The sequence below is a fragment of the Penicillium hordei genome (assembly GCF_028827395.1).
Source record: "Penicillium hordei strain IBT 12815 chromosome Unknown utg000001l_segment0_segment0, whole genome shotgun sequence".
NCBI classification, from domain to species: Eukaryota; Fungi; Ascomycota; class Eurotiomycetes; order Eurotiales; family Aspergillaceae; genus Penicillium; species Penicillium hordei.
In genome coordinates, this window is record NW_026623142.1 from 4,682,217 (window position 1) to 4,699,686 (window position 17,470).

The 17,470-nt window shown below is 48.7% G+C and overlaps 8 protein-coding genes across 8 annotated transcripts; 4 read left to right on the forward strand and 4 right to left on the reverse strand.

The window, feature by feature from the left end:
- Positions 1–590: 590 nt before the first annotated feature.
- N7537_001790 (glycoside hydrolase family 3 protein) lies at positions 591–926 on the reverse strand (the record flags this gene model as incomplete). The annotated part of the gene is made up of 1 exon (XM_056892848.1): positions 591–926. One exon carries the CDS (start codon positions 924–926, stop codon positions 591–593), a length of 336 nt encoding a protein of 111 aa, XP_056757843.1.
- Positions 927–1,538: 612 nt separating this feature from the next.
- On the reverse strand, positions 1,539–1,820 carry N7537_001791 (uncharacterized protein; the record flags this gene model as incomplete). Its single annotated transcript, XM_056892849.1, has 1 exon — positions 1,539–1,820. The coding sequence occupies one exon, from the start codon at positions 1,818–1,820 to the stop codon at positions 1,539–1,541; it is 282 nt and encodes a 93-aa protein (XP_056757844.1).
- Positions 1,821–3,516: 1,696 nt separating this feature from the next.
- N7537_001792 (telomere length regulation TEL2 family protein) lies at positions 3,517–6,987 on the forward strand (the record flags this gene model as incomplete). Its single annotated transcript, XM_056892850.1, has 7 exons — positions 3,517–4,357; positions 4,408–4,758; positions 4,815–4,901; positions 4,960–5,500; positions 5,548–6,264; positions 6,320–6,777; positions 6,929–6,987. The coding sequence occupies 7 exons, from the start codon at positions 3,517–3,519 to the stop codon at positions 6,985–6,987; spliced, it is 3,054 nt and encodes a 1,017-aa protein (XP_056757845.1).
- Positions 6,988–7,011: 24 nt separating this feature from the next.
- N7537_001793 (Sec1 family protein) lies at positions 7,012–9,414 on the reverse strand (the record flags this gene model as incomplete). The annotated part of the gene is made up of 4 exons (XM_056892851.1): positions 7,012–8,502; positions 8,561–8,772; positions 9,022–9,217; positions 9,265–9,414. 4 exons carry the CDS (start codon positions 9,412–9,414, stop codon positions 7,012–7,014), a joined length of 2,049 nt encoding a protein of 682 aa, XP_056757846.1.
- Positions 9,415–9,691: 277 nt separating this feature from the next.
- On the forward strand, positions 9,692–11,115 carry N7537_001794 (putative plasma membrane SNARE protein (Sec9); the record flags this gene model as incomplete). Its single annotated transcript, XM_056892852.1, has 2 exons — positions 9,692–10,915; positions 10,977–11,115. 2 exons carry the CDS (start codon positions 9,692–9,694, stop codon positions 11,034–11,036), a joined length of 1,284 nt encoding a protein of 427 aa, XP_056757847.1. The 3' UTR covers positions 11,037–11,115.
- Positions 11,116–11,610: 495 nt separating this feature from the next.
- On the forward strand, positions 11,611–11,874 carry N7537_001795 (uncharacterized protein; the record flags this gene model as incomplete). Its single annotated transcript, XM_056892853.1, has 1 exon — positions 11,611–11,874. One exon carries the CDS (start codon positions 11,611–11,613, stop codon positions 11,872–11,874), a length of 264 nt encoding a protein of 87 aa, XP_056757848.1.
- A 1-nt stretch (position 11,875) lies between these two features.
- Positions 11,876–13,197, forward strand: N7537_001796 (uncharacterized protein; the record flags this gene model as incomplete). The annotated part of the gene is made up of 4 exons (XM_056892854.1): positions 11,876–11,983; positions 12,065–12,280; positions 12,332–12,459; positions 12,522–13,197. 4 exons carry the CDS (start codon positions 11,876–11,878, stop codon positions 13,195–13,197), a joined length of 1,128 nt encoding a protein of 375 aa, XP_056757849.1.
- A 913-nt stretch (positions 13,198–14,110) lies between these two features.
- Positions 14,111–15,294, reverse strand: N7537_001797 (C2H2-type zinc finger protein; the record flags this gene model as incomplete). Its single annotated transcript, XM_056892855.1, has 3 exons — positions 14,111–14,229; positions 14,291–14,769; positions 14,849–15,294. 3 exons carry the CDS (start codon positions 15,292–15,294, stop codon positions 14,111–14,113), a joined length of 1,044 nt encoding a protein of 347 aa, XP_056757850.1.
- Between the last annotated feature and the right edge of the window lie 2,176 nt (positions 15,295–17,470).

Sequence of the window (17,470 nt, forward strand, 5' to 3'; positions counted from 1 at the left end):
GCTATTTACTGTTGTTTTTGAGATGATGCAATGAAATCTGTAAATAGGGTTCGAAGATTTCTGGAACCTGATCATTGGAAACTGCGCTCGGCGACTCGATACGAACTTACGACTCGACAAAATTCTTAGTAAGAAAAGTTCAATTGCCAGAATTGTAAATCAAGTGTACGTAATCCTATGTAAACACTAGCTTTGGAAGCAAACGCCTTGGTCTATTAATGGTTTGACGTATTCATGCATTGATCACAGGCCATTCCAAGTTTGCATGTCCTCTATTTGCAGATAAGCTGCATGATCCCCCGTTGCGATCTTGTAATTGCCATTGAGAGACCGCCAGCATTTAGCCAAGCTATCCCATTAGCCGCTGGTGTCTTGCTGGGGGACTGAGGAACCGATCCGTTTAGTTCCGTTGGGCTCAAGCCATGCTTTAGTGAACGCGATGAGCTCAGACTGAGGTCTCCAGATCATGGGATAGAGCGGAGGCTAGCTAGAAACTTGAATAACCTCATATCCAGCCCTATCGCTTGTGTGCTGAACGTCCACGGCAATATCAACTGTCCTTCTGGAGATTTTGAGAGGCGCGTCACCGTTCATGGAGAGACATTAATGGGATTTCCATAGTGTATAATAAAGATTGTTTTCTTGGATACACTAGCAATTGCTTTGATCATGCGGATTTGGCTCCCGGGTAGTTTCAGGGCCTGAAGGTCGAACCCTTCAGACTTATGCTCGTGTGTACGACCCCCAAAGATAACGCTGACATTTGAGCGAGCAGCAACGGTGACTGCCTCGGCGATGGCCACACGATCGTTATGCTTTTCCATGAAGCATAATTTCGCCGAATGAGGAGAAATCTCTCCGTCGGGCGAAGGAATGTCGCGAGAATGAGTTCGCAATGTGACTCTGTAAGGCTTATGGTCCTCCATTTGGAACTCAATCGCATTTCCAATTTCTTCGGCTCGAATAAGAAATCTTCGACTGTCATGGCTGGAGCAGGATTTGAGAGTAAATAATCATAAAATTTAGACAAATGCATTGTGGAGAGTAATGTGATTTCGGGAAGCTGACCTCGATTCCATCCACACATAATGTGAATTCTCCTGTAGCTTGCACATCAAATTGGGTGGAATATCCAGCAAGGCATTGACGCACCGCCGATCTGGAAAGGAATCACCGAACGCCGGGTCTCATTTCGCGATTTATGCACAGGGTGCTTATGGCAAGCCATGCTTTGAGCCTGCGCAATTTGAGTTTGCGGAATGGAAGGTGGCATCTGAGACGAATTAAACTAGCAGCATGCTGGGGGTATGCTTTTTAACTCAGAAAAGCAAAATTCGTTGAGTACGACTGCTACAACTTTAGAGATAGAGAGTTCACCACTCTGAAAAAAACCTCAAATTCAACGAAACTGCTCTTATAGATTAGCAATTTCTCATATACCTGAATCAAGAAAAATCGAATTGCAGGCTAATAAAACATTCGCCAAATGCAAATCATCTCATCCTATGACTCCAACAAGAAACAAATCACCAACCAACCTAAGTATAAAGCGGCTGCGTCAACTCATTCAACGTAATACCCCCCTTCGCAATATCCCTCTCAATCAAAAACTTCAACGGCATCTCCACCAATGTACCCTTAACCTGACTCAACAACTCCTTAACCTGCTTCGCGCCCTCGGCACCAGGCGCGAAATCATCACGCACAACATGACCCCACTGGGATCGCGGAGGACGCCTGAACCCCTTACCCTCCGTCTCCTTATCCGCCTTGTGGAAGTAGTACTCATAGAACACCTTGTAAGTAGCCCAGTTCCGCATGGCATTGTCGGGAACAGCGTGGAAGACCTCGCGGAAAACCTTAGTGTTGGTGTGTGCGCGCGAGTTACATAGGCTTTGGAGTGTATCCGCGAATGGGTCGGCGACGACCTTTCGGGGCACTCGAGATCGATGTGATCTTGATGATATAAAAGATTATCAACGACCAGCGGTGGGGTGGGCCAGCTTTATGCCATCGTATCTCGGCCAGCGGATGGAAACGCTTGCAACGAAGGTGCTTTATACTCAGTAGTGGTCCGCCCGGAGCGACGCACCCACCGTGTATTTCATGTTCACTACGGAAATATCGCGTCAGGCAATACTGTACTCAAGGATGCTATCGTGCGAGACGAATTTTCAAACGACCCAGAGCTGAATATCTTGTGCTTTGAGATGGAAGCTGCAAGTCTGATGAATACCTTTCCATGTCTGGTAATACACGGAATCTACGATTACTGTGACTCTCACAAAAATTATGACTGGCATAAATATGCAGCACTCACTGCTTCTGCGTATGCACGAGAGCTACTTTTATCATTATGCCCGCAACGTGTGAATGTCATGCCTCCTTGGGCCGAGCAAGAACTTCAGCAAGGTTGGGTCTAGACCTCTCAATAGCCCACAAAGCCTATAGCCCAACCCAGCCCAACCCACCAAATGGGCTGGGTTTTGGGCCCTATCTTTAGGCCCATCGGTGGGCCGTGGGCCCGGAATGAAAGCCCGTAGGGACCATTCCGGCCCATAATTGGCCCAAGACAATACAAACATACCAATCTATTGTACGTGTATAATTAATGCATTTTTCTCTAGTTTTTTAGGGTATTCAAATTACCATCAGAGCGATATATAAAGCTATTTAGAAACCTTCTTCTAAGCTTATAAATTAACTTATAGGACTAAGTGATTTGATTGATGAGATATAAAATGATAGATATTAGAAGATACAAAGTTGATTTTTATAAAGCTTTACTTTCTATAAGGGGTACTTATTTTTATTAAGGAATTATATAGTAAGTAGAGGTACCGTTAGTGTTACTACAATTGACACCTAGATATAGACCTAATACATATATATCTCTCTATATCCTAAGTACAAATTCGTGGTGAAATCGGTCCTTTTTGGTATGATTTTATATGAAATTTTGTGTGAAATCTAGTATTATAATGCTAAAATCAGTATAATATCTACTTAATTCCTACTTCTTACTACAGTAATATAATGATACTCAATATATAGATTGGTATATGCGTAAAATATATCTATTAATCAGCTACTTTATATATGCCAAGACTATATTTGTGCACAGAAATGGGCTTTTGATAGGCATTGGTGGGCGCCCATCAATGGGCTGTGGGTTGGGCTATGGGCTGGGGGCTTCGGCCCATTTATAGGCTATTGAGAGGTCTAGTTGGGTCCCTACATTCTGATTTTCTAGCACCGTATGGTTTCTCGTGACTCTATATTCTATGAAATGGATAAGCCTGTGATGTTTAACAGTCTCTATCTGCCAACCGGTACTTAAGTTTATCATCAGAAACACTGACTACAAAACGGGTTCCAGTTGGGGGAGGTTACAGGTTGTGCCAAGTCAGGGTACCCACAGGGGCGTGACTTTGGCTGACTAATCCAAGGCCCGCCTACTGTAATCTTCACCTCAAGCATAACTGTGTTTCCCCCGAAGTGGTACCCATATCAAAAATGGAGGGCCTTCTGACGGCAGTGAAAACTGTCAAGCGAGATCAAGATGCCCTTGTTACATCTGCTGTCCAGTCTCTGCAAGCTGATCCGCCAGCAAGAAATGACTTCGATTCTGAATATCTATCATCACGTCACATGATAGATCTACTCAAAACCAGCCCCGATCGTGAACAGCTGTCTGTCATCTTGGCAGCCCTTGACCCCTTTAGCAAGTCTAAAACCACAAAGGACTTCGATCTCCGGATTGCAAGTCCCATCACAGCCCAGATTCTCCAACTCTTAGTCAGCACCACGATTCCAAATCATTGGGGATCGCTAGATACAAAAGACAGCAAAGGAAAAGATGCCAAAGCTCGAGCAGCATTATTGAGATGCCTTAGCAGCGTCGCTGGTCTCGGTTCCTTGGTGGCTCAGCTACGATCTCTAATCAACGCGGCCCGCACTTCTGCCCAGCAAGCCCAAGGTTCAAGCAGCCAACTCGGTATCCGGGATCTGTTGGCTGTGCTTGCTGCTTTGCTAGAGCCAAAAGACTTTTTGTTCCGTATGTCTTCCGACATTTCGACTATCTATGACAACAAAACTCGACAGCAAGTTACGTGGAGAGAGCTTGTGTCGCTCGTTGCTGCAGGCAAGATCCTATCGACAGCAGCCGAGGCTCTTACTGTTGTTGATGAGTCAAAATCAGTGTCTTCAATCTCCTGGGTTGGAAATGGTTCCCAATATGCATCATGGCTTGGGCGCAATATCTCTCATATGGCGGCGAGACCAGCTCTAGATAACGGAGGGGACTGGGCCTCAGTTGCTATGTTGACAGGGCGAGCTTTAAGCCTTGGATATACAGGTAAACATACACATATGGCTCTATTTAAGCCCCATACTAACATCGCACAGATCAGGTTGTCAAAGAAATTTACTCGGATCTACTTATTCGGCAGTCCTCACCGGCGCAATTTAGAATCTTATTGGACCACCTCAGACGGACGGAGCAGCTTGCATTTGTAGAAGCAATCTTCCGTGATATACAACGAAAACACTTTTCAGATGATCTATCGGGGATAATGGGCCAGTCGATCGCCCCTTCAGCGCCCATTGAAAGAGTGGCAGCTTTGATTTCCATCATCATCTCTGCTCGGCCAGACCTGGAAAGCCAGGTCATGGAATGGCTCTCAAAATCGCAAGGTGGCTCGATAAACACGCTGGGACTACGTCGTGCAATATTAGCCACTAGCAGTAACCGCGGTGGTAAGTTTGCGTTGCCGAAGGAAAAACAAGACAATGAAGCTAAATACACGCAACAGATCTCTTGAAGTCGCTGCTCATACGCAGCCTTGAGCAATTTGGAGACAATTTCTCTATCAAACATATCCCAAATGTGGTTCAGAATGGTTTGTCAACAGTCCACAGTCCGCCGTTCCCAAAACATTAGCCTCTGACATTGAATAGCAACTGCACAAGTGATTCTTCTTGCTGCTGGCCACCTCTACCGGCTAGATCGAGCGCAAGTGAAAGAAGTAGGCCGGTCTACAGCATATCTCAATGCAGTCTCCAATCGACTGGCTGCGTCCTCTAACAGAGCACGACTTCTTGGCATGATCGTTGGAACAGGAATATCCGAACTCATTGAGGAGCCAGACAAAGTGCTGAAATTTGATCTAGAGGAGATGCAAAGCGAGGAAGCTCTTTGGTACTTGAGTTTGTCCAAGGTCCAAGATGAGGTCGGTTCGCCTGAATCCATTAAAGCATTGCAAGAGGCATTGGCAGCAAACCCAGAACTACTTCGCTCCAAGCCTGCACAAAAGCCCAAAGCACAGTTTTCCCGGCATCATACAAGCAAAATCGTTGCTATTGAAGAAGTCGAGGATAGTGACGCAGATGAGGATGAGGAAGACGACGATCTCATTCCGTATGAAAAGCCGGACGACGACGCATACGATTCTGATGATGATCCTACGTTGATCCAACGTAATAAACCCACAGCGCCTGTGTAAGTACTGATTGCCTGCTAATATCGATTTCGCTAACAAATGTAAGATACATCCGTGATTTGATCCCATCTCTTCGAGACACTGAGAATGTCGAGCGCTATCATCTCGGCATCACCACTGCCCCATCCTTGATTCGTCGGAAGATAGGGTTCGGAACAGAACTTGCCGAGCAGATCGAAGAGCTAGCTCTCACCATCGTGGGTCTTCAAAATGACAACAATCATCCGTCATTCCATGAATCTCGCTTACAAAGCATGATTGCATTGATTGTGTCCGAGCCCTTGAAGATGGGCCGCTGGTTTACTGCTATCTACTTCGATGGAGACATTTCTCAAGTCCAGCGATCCGCTGTCCTCACGGCCCTGGGTCTCAGTGCTCGCGAGTTAGCCGGGAATGGAGAAGACGATGCCAAAGCACTGCGTCTCCCAACTACTGGGGATACCTCATTCCCATCCAAACGGCTCTCGCCTGCCCTAGAGGCCATGTACTCGGGAACGAATGAGTCTCCCATTGCAACGCTCACTCGGGAAATGTCTCGCACATCCTTGGAACCGCTCGCAGCCAACGCAGCAGATACAATAACTGGTCCCAATGCTCTCAAAGTGCGCACCTTCTCATCGCGTATGGAAGTCGAGAAGAAACGCCAGCAGCGTGACACCAAGCGCCAAAACTCCACAATTAAGGATCTGCACAAGGTTCTTGCTGAGGGTTTCTTCTTCCCACTGCAGGGCAGATTTGAAATTATGATGCTGCAGTTCTCCTCGTATGCCTAATGTTCCCCTATCTCATTTCGAATCATTTACACTAACACGCCATAGCTCCTCCACGTCCTCATACAACCCATTCTTCATCCCCCATCTCCTAACCCTCTTCCTTCAAACCCTCTCCCTCGTCCTCTCCACAACAGGCCCCCACACCCCCTTCCTCCCAGCGCTCACCCACGAAACTCTCTCCCTCCTCTTACCGCTACACACAGCCTCAACATCCAGCGAGCCGACAGTGACTGCCGCACTCTTATCCCTCTTCCTTGCTATAGTGGATCTCAATATTGCGTCTGGCTCAAATGGCGAGCAGCGTCTTGTCACCGAGTACGCCACGCAGGTGATCGAATTGCGCGAGTGGGCTTCCCAGGTCTTCGACCGGACGCCGCCTTCTGCTGCGCGGGCTGACCCCAGCTCAGCGGTTACTGATCCGCAGGAGCAGATACGTACCCTTTCTGCTGGTGTTATGGTGCGGCTCGGGGAGGTGATAGAGCGGTATCAGGGTCGGTTGATGGGTGTTCATTCTGGATTTAACTATTAAATCAATCTTAGGGATATCTATCAGTTTCCTAGGTTGAGATTCAGAATTGAAGCAGACGGTGGAATTATGTGAACCTTACTACGATCATCGGCGCGCCTTGGTCTTTACATTAAAAAGAAGACTAGAGCGTGCTGCTCCATTTCTTCCGAGTATGGCATACATGTGTATCTATGTATCATTATGATCGCTGAGGTGTAGATTAGCCCATTTACTCCGCCTTGGCAAAGCTTCCCTTCTCGATAGCCGCCTCCATCATCCGATCACCACTAATGATACTCGTGGTACAGATAATGATCTTCCTCCGCGGAGCCTCTTGCGCAGCAATGAAGCGCAACGCGGCGATCTCCGTGAACGTGATACCTCCCAAGAAAAAGACATACACGGCCTTTGTAGCAGAGTTACCACTCAGCGTTTGACGCGCCCGCACAGCCTTGTCATCACCCTTCTGGACAATGCTGAAAGTCGCACCGCGAGCACTCTTGACAACGTCCTCGAAGCCAAGCCAGCCAGGCGACGTTGTATTAGCAGTATTCAACGAGGCGGCCGGCGTACTTCCCTTAATCAGCGAGACCATGTAGGACTTTTGTAACACACATTGAACCAAGCGGACGCTAAGGGGTGCAAAGCCACTGTACACGTAGGAAATATCGTTCGGGTCCTTCTCGCTGACCTCCTCGATGACAAGACGGAGGTTCTTACGCAAGTACCCGTAGTTCGTCTTGGATCCTGCTTGCGCGCCGGATGTAGGGAGGAGCATCGTTGTTGCTGAAGATCTAGGCTGAAGAAGCTCCATTTTCTCTAACGCCCAGAACGTGAGGAGGTGCTGGTGGCCGTAGGCTTGAACGATCTGTCTCTTGAAGCTCTCTAGGTCGCGGGGACGGAGGCCCCCAGACATGCAGGACTCTAGGCACAGGAGCCGTAGCACAGTCTTTAGTGGGACGTCGCGAGCTATAAGCTCTTCAATTGTCTCGTGCTGGTATGTAGAGTCGGCACCGGCTGCGTTGTTCTGCTGGACTTCTAAAGTTTTGCGGAAGGTTTCGGAGCGGGTGAGTCGCATTATCTCCTCTGCGAGGTTGGTATGGGTTCGAAGACTCTGGTGCTCTAGCTGGTAGGTTGGTAATCGGTTGACAAACTCTCGAAGCTCGCCTGTTGTTTTAGCTGTGTGGCGGCTCTCGTACTCATTTTCTAAGCGACGTGCCACTTTATTCAGGATATCGCCCACGATCGCAAAGTTTGCATCTCGCAGTTGGCTGAATAACTGGTCCGAGGCATCCAGTTGGATCTTCCTTTTCAGCCCTTGTTTGGCTTGCTGGGGTGTCTTGGATGACTCTTGGGACTGTGGCGTGGGAGCAGGACCGACAATGCTCGTATCAACGTCTGCTTGGTTGTTCTTTATACCGACATATTCATCAATTAAGCCTTCATAGGTAAGCTGTGTGAGAAGAGCCGTCCCAAAATCAACGTCACGGTCTATGATGATCAAGTTCTCTACACTCGCACTGGGTAAAAGCCCTCGTGCAGAGGGATCAGCTAATCCGGAGCTTTCCTCTGCATCAAGTTCTTTTCTCATGCGCAACAGGAGATCTGCCAGGCGTCGGGCATTGTCGCCTTTTCCGACAATACGTGGGAAATGTCCATGGCGCTGCTGGACACCCATAAGAGCCTTAGCAGCATGGAAGATACACCCGGGGTCTTTGTGCTGAATAGCAAGGTCAGAAAATGTCTCGTTCAAACATTAGTAACCTATATTAACTTACCAAGTACAAGTCCCCAAACGATTCATCCAGTTCTAGTGACAAGATATCTTGTTCTAGAGGCATAAAATAGAGCGGAAGTTCGGCGATGTTCACGTCGCCAGTGATTCCCGCCTCCTCCAAGACTGCATTGCTTACCAGAGTCCGTCTTGGAGCGAAAAAGATGGAGAACTCATGTCCAACGTTCCCATTATTCTGCAGGCGTTTGATTTGCTCTAAGGTAGAAATGTCAGCTTGTCCTGATGGCACTCAATCAGAGATAGCAGGAAAGGGCCCTAATGAAACGAGCTTGTAAAAATGTTGTAAAGATGAATATCGATATAGGGAACGTTTCTCCAGATTACATAGAGTAGAAAAGCCTCTGTGTAATCTAATGATAACCCATCATGAACCCAAATGAATGAGAACCAATCTACGCCAGCGTAACAAGCCGAAAGGGGGCGAAAAAAGAGACAATGTCATACCTGCCACAATTCGAACGTGGCGCGCTTTCTCGCCACGAACAAGGAATACAACATTGCGTTGTGATGAGTCTATGTTTGCATTTTCCAGCAAGAAGACCCGGTCCACACCATACTCCTGGAGCACGGAGAACTTGACGAATAGCCCCACTGGGCCGGCCAGTTCCTGGCTTATGACGAGGTTCTTCTTACCCCGGGCCTGGAGGATAGTTAGCGCAGATCAGAATATCAAGGAGCTGTACGCACGCCTTCTAGTAAAGTCAAGAGATCCCTCCGTGCCTTGTCCCTAAAGTAGTCCGCATCAGACCCCGATAAAGGAGCCATTTCATCCAGGCAGCAGAGGCAATGTTGTGGCCAAAAATAAACAGAGACGTTGAAGTGCCACTGCGCCCGCATTGGGTTAGCACTGCCACTGCTGATGTAACTTCGTAATTTTTGTATTAGTATGGTTATCAATACTATATTCATAATGAACTTGGTAGGTTACTTTGGTATGCCCCTCGTATGTATTTTACCATCAGGCGGCGATCTCGAACATCTAGCTCCCCTGAAGGCGTCTCACATTAATTCTTTTCTTTTGTCTCATTTCATTTTCTTTCTCCTTACTTCCATTTACCCTCGATTATTTTAATTTCACTCAACAGATCTTTACAACCCTGCATCCCCGCACATAATGGGACTTTTCAAGAAATCCGATGGCGACGAGGACTCTAGCCGCCGAGCACTCTTCGGCTCGCGGAAGAAGGACAAGAGCCCCTCGACTACCCCAAACCCTTACGCCCAACCAATTCCGGTAGACCCATACACTAAAGCCAAAATTGGCGCGGGTGTTGCCCCCTTGCCTGCCGACCACCCAGCTGCCAACGGCGGCCGCTCGTCGCAGAGCCCCCACTCCATCCCCTCCGACAACAAGTACTCCGCCAACAAATACGGAAACCAAGGCGGCTACGGCAGTGATCGATTCGGCGGATCTGGCGCAGGCGCCGGCTCCCCAGCTTCCGGCTCGCGGTATGGAAGCGGTGGCTACGGAGGTCTGGGCAGCGGCGATCCCAATGACCCCGCGGCTGCAGACTCCGCTCGCAACGAGCTGTTCGGCGGCGCCAACAAGAACAAGAACCGGTTACCGGACAACTCGGCCGGTTCACCACCGCCGTACTCCGAGGGCCAAAATGGCCAAAATGGCCAAGGTCAGAACAACTACGGTGGTGGCAGCAACGAATACAGCATGGCGACCTTCCAGGATCGACAGCTGACAGCTGAGGAAGAGGAGGAAGAGGAGGTCCAGGCGACCAAAAACGAGATGCGTTTCGTGAAGCAGGGTGATGTGGCGTCGACACGGAATGCACTCCGGGCTGCCGCGCAGGCTGAAGAAACCGGTCGTGCCACTCTGGCCCGACTCGGTGCGCAGGGCGAGTCAATCCACGACACAGAGAAGAGCCTGGACATGACAACTATTGAAGGCCGCATTGCGGAGGACAAGGCAAAGGAGCTCAAGACTCTCAACAAGAGCATGTTTGCCGTGCACGTGTCGAACCCGTTCACGGCCTCGCGCCGCCGGCGTGACCGCGATGAGAAGACCCTCAATACACACCGTGAGGATCGTGATATCCGCGAAGGCACACGGTCTGAGGCGCACGCGACTAATCAGCGCATGGACCGGGTGTTCCGTGATATTGACCGCGATGCGGCGAAACAGGGCAAGGGCAAGAAGGCGAGTGTCACCGAGCGTGCCAAGTACCAATTCGAGGCAGATAGCGAGGATGAGGCAATGGAGGACGAGATCGAGCAGAACTTGGATCTGCTCGGTGGTGCTACTGGTCGGTTGAACGGTCTTGCCAAGGCCACTGGCAAGGAGCTGGATGAGCAGAACAGACATCTGGAGCGTATTATGGGCAAGGTGAGTTTTTGCGATCCGTTCAATCTGGTATTCGTGTGGATATGAGACTAACTGGCTACAGAGCGACTTTGTCGACGATCAGATTGCCATGAACCGGGCCAAGCTGGACCGGATTCATTAGATACGTTCGCTGTTCAAGGCAAATGGGCTACGGTATGCCTGGTGCTGTCGAGCTCAGTAATTTTCTGCGTACATTCCGTTCGTTCGACGGGGATCTCATATTGGCGTTGGGGCTGGTTCTGCATTGTCTGCCGTGATCATATCAGAGCCGGCGACTAGAATATTAGTTGAACATCAATTATCATAATCTCATTGCGATTCATTTCGAGTATGTCATACTCGAACTCAATTGACCTACACCGTAGGGAAGTAGGCCAACCCATGCCTCTTGTGAGGCTCACATGCTTCTAGATATACAATACGAGTTAGATAGACCCTTCGACATTGCCCAATTACCCTAAGAAATCTGGCGGGGCACTCTTGTCATTCCACAACTCAAACCTCAATCACAATATCCAAATCCCGAGATCGACATGCCGACTGCGGGGACTGTGGGGTGAGCACCCGGAGAATGAACCTCCGCAGAGCCCTAAATGCATCGGAGTATAAAACCACAGTTCCAATCCAAGTACAAGTCACTTGCTTCTATAAACCTCATCTCAAACTTCCAATTTTACGTTCTCCCAAGTCCCATCATGCCTCTGCCTCTGCCTCTGCCTCTGCCTCAAAAAACCGATATCCTCGTTATAGGTAGCGGCAACGCCGGCCTCAGCGCCGCCCTCTCCGCCGCCCAAACCATCCCAACCCTAAGAGTAACCGTAATCGACAAAAGTCCCATTTCCTGGGCTGGAGGCAACAGCTACTTCACAGCCGGCGCCTTCCGCACCGTCCACAATGGCCTCCACGACCTCCTCCCACTAGTCAACAACACCGACGCGACACAAGCATCCCGCAATTGACATGCCAAGTTACACAGAACAAGACTTCACCGCCGATCTCCAACGCATGACGGGGAACCGCACCGACCCCGCGCTATCAGCAGCTCTAATCCACGACTCGCGCGCCGCCGTAGGCTGGCTAGCTGCCAACGGCATCCGCTTTCAGCTCTCTTTCAACCGCCAGGCGTACTAAGTCAACGGCAGAATCAAGTTCTGGGGCGGACTCGCGCTGAAAACCCAAGATGGCGGAAAGGGTCTTGCTGAGGATGAGCTGCGCGCAGTGAGGAACGCCGGCGTGGATGTGCTCTTCGACACGGCTGCCACGGCGCTAATAACTGATCCGACGAGCGGCGCTGTTATCGGCGTTGAAGTTGTCAACACAGACAGTGCGAGCGTACACAAGAAAATCACCATCGCTGCCGGCGCGGTCATTCTCGCCGCAGGTGGTTTAGCAAACCCGCAACTACGTGCGCCGTAGCTCGGTCCTGGGTGGGATAGTGCGCGCGTGCATGGCACACCGTATAATACAGGTGAGATGCTACGGGTTGCGCAGCGGGATGTGTCGGCTAAGACGGCCGGGAACTGGGGTGGATGCCATAGTGTGGCGTGGGATGCGGATGCACCGGCGGATTCGGGGAATCGGGAATTTCGAATGAGTTTACGAAGAGTGGGTATCCGCTTGGGATTATGGTGAATCGGGATGGGGAGCGGTTTGTTGATGAAGGGTTTGATATGCGGAACTATACGTATGCGATGATTGGGCAGCGGGTGCTTCAGCAGCCTGGACAGGTTACGTTCCAGGTTTGGGATGCGCGGACTGTGGCGTGGTTACGTGGGGAGGAGTATCGGGGTGAGGTTGTTCAGTGCATTGAGGGTGCATCGTTGGAGGAGCTTGCGGAGAAGTGCGTGGAGGTGGGATTTGTTGATCCTGGACGTTTTGTGGAGAGCGTTCAGGAGTATAATGCTTCTGTTGAGGATGGAGATGGGCAAAAGAGGTGGGATCCTGCTGTCAAGGATGGACTTGCTACTAAGGGGCTGGCTGTTCCCAAGTCGAATTGGGCTTTGCCTATTGACAGGGCGCCTTTCCTGGCTGTTAAGGTCACGGCGGGCATCACGTTCACTTTTGGTGGATTGGCTGTGAATCCTGAAACTGCGGTGGTCATTTCGGAGACGACAAATGATGAGGTTCCTGGATTGTATTGTGTGAGTGACATGCTTGGAGGTATCTTCCACGATAACTACCCTGGCGGAAGTGGATTGACTTCTGGGACTGTCTTTGGGCGTCGTGCTGGTCGAGCAGCAGCGGAGCGAGCTGGGAAGAGTGGAAGACTCGAACGGTTGTGATGCTCACGATATCAAGACTAGATGGCTATAAAGAAAATCAACTACGTAATAGAGAATGATAGAATGTTCAGAATGTCTTTTATTGATTAGACAATATATTTAGTAGCGACTGTAATGTGAAACTTGAACAGGGCCAGGCCCAGCCAGTATCAAAACAATAGGAACAATGCATCTTCCTATGGGTATCATCACCAACACCAACCCAAACTTGCACGTGAACCCATGCACTTGAAACGCAGACTTGGTGGGAAAAGGCGACCGGGGCAAAGGATAACAATGTAATAGGTTTAAGCCATGCAGAATGCAAGCCATGGAAGATTAAGAAGTGAAACAAAGAGTCAGGCAGGGTATGGCCTGCAGAGAGAAAATAAAGAAACATCGAATCATCACAAGCCCCCATGGTATCGAGAAAAAGCAGAAAGGTGACGCCCAGGTCTAGCGAAAGAATAAGAAATGAAACGAAAACAACGCATCCAGCCGGAAACCTCTATGGTCGTAACATGGGTGAAACAAAGGAAACATGGGAATATGAAAGAAAAAAGAAAAGAAAAAGCTCTCTTGCCTGTGGCCCTCGAACAGAACCCATTATACTCATATATCACAGACCGTTTTGGAATGAGTATGGTATGTATAGGCGTCTCTCTCCGATCAGGAAATATTTGTCGGGAGTTCATATAGAAGGTGGTGAAAAGGTGATCCATGCTGTTGTACAAGGAGACGAGAAAACCCCAGCCGTTTGTATAAAACATGCCAACGCAGTTGGTTCATGGATTTGCTCATGGCATAGGGAGAACGAGTTTGCGGTGGGTGGAAGGTCTGGCGCTCTGTACGCGAAAGGGGTAGGGGAGAGAGCATTCGATGGGGTTTCCGCGTCGAATAGAAGAATGTAGTCGTATGAAAGAAGATTCACGGATTACTCGTCGTCATCGCCAGAGCCGGTGTCCTTCTCGCCCTTGTGGACCTTCTTGTGTCGACGCAGGTTTGAGACAACGGAGAAGTGCCGCCCACAGCCTTCGACATCACACGCGAATGCTGGAAAAAAAAATGTTAGAATGAATTTAGAATGATTTGCCTTGAGAAATATAAGACTTACGCTTTTCACCAGTGTGGCTGTACATATGCGTCTGCAGGGAAGACGGACGCGTGAACCGCTTGTCGCAGACCTTGCACTTGTGCTTCTTCTGGGTGTTGGAGGGCATCTTGGAGCTGAATTGGCTCATCATTGATTGTGGGCCAGGGGGGGCACTGCCGGCCAAGAGGCTGGTCGGCCGGGGGAGAGTGCGCGATTCATATGACTCGGAAGTTGTGGAGCTATAGTCTGTCACGGAGGAGTCGACGGAACCCACAGATGCGCTGTAGTAGGGGTAGTTGCCGCCGGATGAGATGGATGAAGCGGACGACTGGGTGGAAGGGAAACCGTAGGAATCGGCTGAGCTTCGCGTGCCGCGAGGGCCGGGGCCGTAGATGTTACGCGGGGTCAAGTCCTGGCTGAGAGCGACCATTCCACGGCTGGCGTCGAGCGCGTCACCGAAAGTGGGGGCGGAAGCTGAAGAGCCAACGCGGGCGGCATCTCTGTGGGTTTGCGTAAGTTTTTTTTTTCTTTTTGCGACTCCGAAGCATGTAAGCAATGCGGACTTGGAATTCAACTTACGAGTGCGAGATACGGCGGGCGTCTTGCGGGGAGGGGTGAATGGGGGCGTAGGCATAGCTGGAAGGCGCGAAACTGCTCATTGGGGGAGCGGTTGTGTAGGAGGGAGCCTGATCGAAAGTTGTGCGTGGCACCTCGTGTTGCATTCCCATTACCTCGGGGCCATAACTGGCGGCCGCGTAGGTGCTCCCAGCCACCATTGAGGGGGCGGACACAGGGATGTTGGGGTATGGCATAGACATGCCGGTGCGGTTCACTTCCTCCTGCTTGACCTGACTGAGACCCATGCTGGCACCATTACCCATGGAAGTCGCATAGACTGGTGGTGTCGAGTGCGATGAAGTGTGCGCCGCCCACGGATCTGTGAATTGTGGTGGGGTGTGGTGGTAGACATTGTCGAAGCTCATGCCGCCATAGGGGCGGTTCTGGTTTTCCATAACCATCGTCATGGGGAATAGAGTCGCGAATCGATCGCGTGTAGAAACTGTATAGAGAGAGTTCGAAGATCGAGTCCAAAGGGTTTTCCTTTGGAATAAACTGATCGTCTGTGTTGATCCGGAGGAATATGAAGGAGAAAGTGATAAACCCGACGATCAACAATTATTTTATAATTTTTAAGGGAGTAAAAGAGAAAGCAGAGGCAGTCTGGGGAAGGGGATCGGCGAAGCTTATGAAGGAATATAAGGTGTGAGGCATGATCCCATATACTCCAAAGTGCCACTGACGACGACCCGTCGGGGGTTGCAGATCGCTGGAAATTATAATACCGGTATTTATTTTATTTTTATTTTTATTTTTATTTTTTAATTATTTTATTTTAATTATTTTCTTTTCTTCTATGATTTTTTGGCTTTTAACTTTTCTTTTTATTTCTTTTTTCACTTTTCGGATTTCTCATTTTAAGATTTTTTATTATTAATATTATTAATATTTCTCTTTCTTTTTTCCCTCTTAGGATTGGCGGAGGATAGGCATTGCTTGGAGAAAAAGTAAAAGTGGTCCCTAACGGGAACCAGTTCCTCGGATGTTGCAATTACTCTTTATATTTACCCTAAGCATACTAGTAATACAATTTACCCTTTGTCAATCAGGGTCTAAAATAAATTAATTGCTTAAGCATCAACTAGGCTGAGGAATGGAAGATCTAAAGATTCTGTGTGATCAGTATTTAAATGAGAATGTCAAAGTTGCTCGACTCCGGCATCGGAACCGTAATTATAATGAGCCACAGAAGTTAGAAAGTAACCAGGAAAAAAAGCATAACCAAAATTATTTCCTACTAACAATATACATACGGAGTAAGAAGGAGACGAAAAAGGAGAAAATCATGAGACCCAAAAAGCAGTCGGTGACCTCAGATTCAAAGGGGGTGTAGACTAGGGGAATGTTCAATTATAAACTAGCCATGATGAACGCTGATGAGTGGTCCAACTCTGCCGTGTTTGAGGGAAGAGAAAACAAAAAAGGAAATATATGAATTAAATGAATACAATAAAAAATTTTATAATGATTTATAATAATATGGAAAAAGAAAAAAAAAAAGAGAGAAAGGGACTGCCAAGAAATAAACTCACCAAGGTTCGCCCTGAGTCTGCTGTTTCAATGTAGCGGGGCAGATCCCAATGTCAAAGGGTATACCCGCTACCGTGGGGGTTCATATGTAGTGATAGTTCTTGACGAAGCACGGAGTCCAGTCTATTCAATATGATTATCAGACTATGGTCATTAGTTCCAGTAAGGCCAATACTTAAGTACACTAAATGTACTCCGTACCTCTTAAAACATTCCAAGACCCTTTGAAAAAGGACATGGCTTAAAAGACAAAAGCCCACATCTGGGAGGGCATACTGGAGTCTCTCATTATTGGCAAGCTGCAGGATCATAACCCTAGCACATAAACATAATTCCTGTTCTTATTCTTTAGAAAAAAAAATTAAAAAGATAAAAGGATAAAAAGGAATGGCTTAAGCCATGGAGGGGCCTTTGACACGGCACAGAGAGGGTCTAGCGCGTCAACCCGACCTTACATAGAGAGAAGGGAGCATCGAATCACTAGCCGCCAACATTATTGACTGCATTCTAATTCAATTCGGTCAGGGAATTTGCCAAAAATGCGATGACGTTTGACATCCTAAGCCGAAGGACTCCTGTTTCAGAAATTATAGACAGAATATACAGATGTTGTGCTCCATTGACATGTGGAGGATGTACAGTGCAGTCCGCTGGGGCACACTCCACACGGGTAGTAAAAATTTACCTTAGAGCAAGAGCGGGAACCATATTCTACTATACGAATACTCCGTACTCCGTATAGGTTTTCCGACCTCAAAACAAAAACTTCTCAGTCACACCGTTTAATGTTCCCTCGGTCGCAGAACCACAAATGCACACAAAAATACGAGCGTGCAATGAGATCGCGCCCACAGTACATAAAAAAAAAAGCCTCCTGCAGGTAGCAGGAATAAGTTTGAATACCAACGCTGCCATTAGCCGGGCCATGCGAGCTGTATCACATAGAACACCCTTAAGTCCACGCCTAAGGCACCCGGGCGAACCAAAATGAAATCCATGACAACCTCGTATTAGACCTATGGTGATAAGGGCCACGGGCTGCAAGCCATGTTT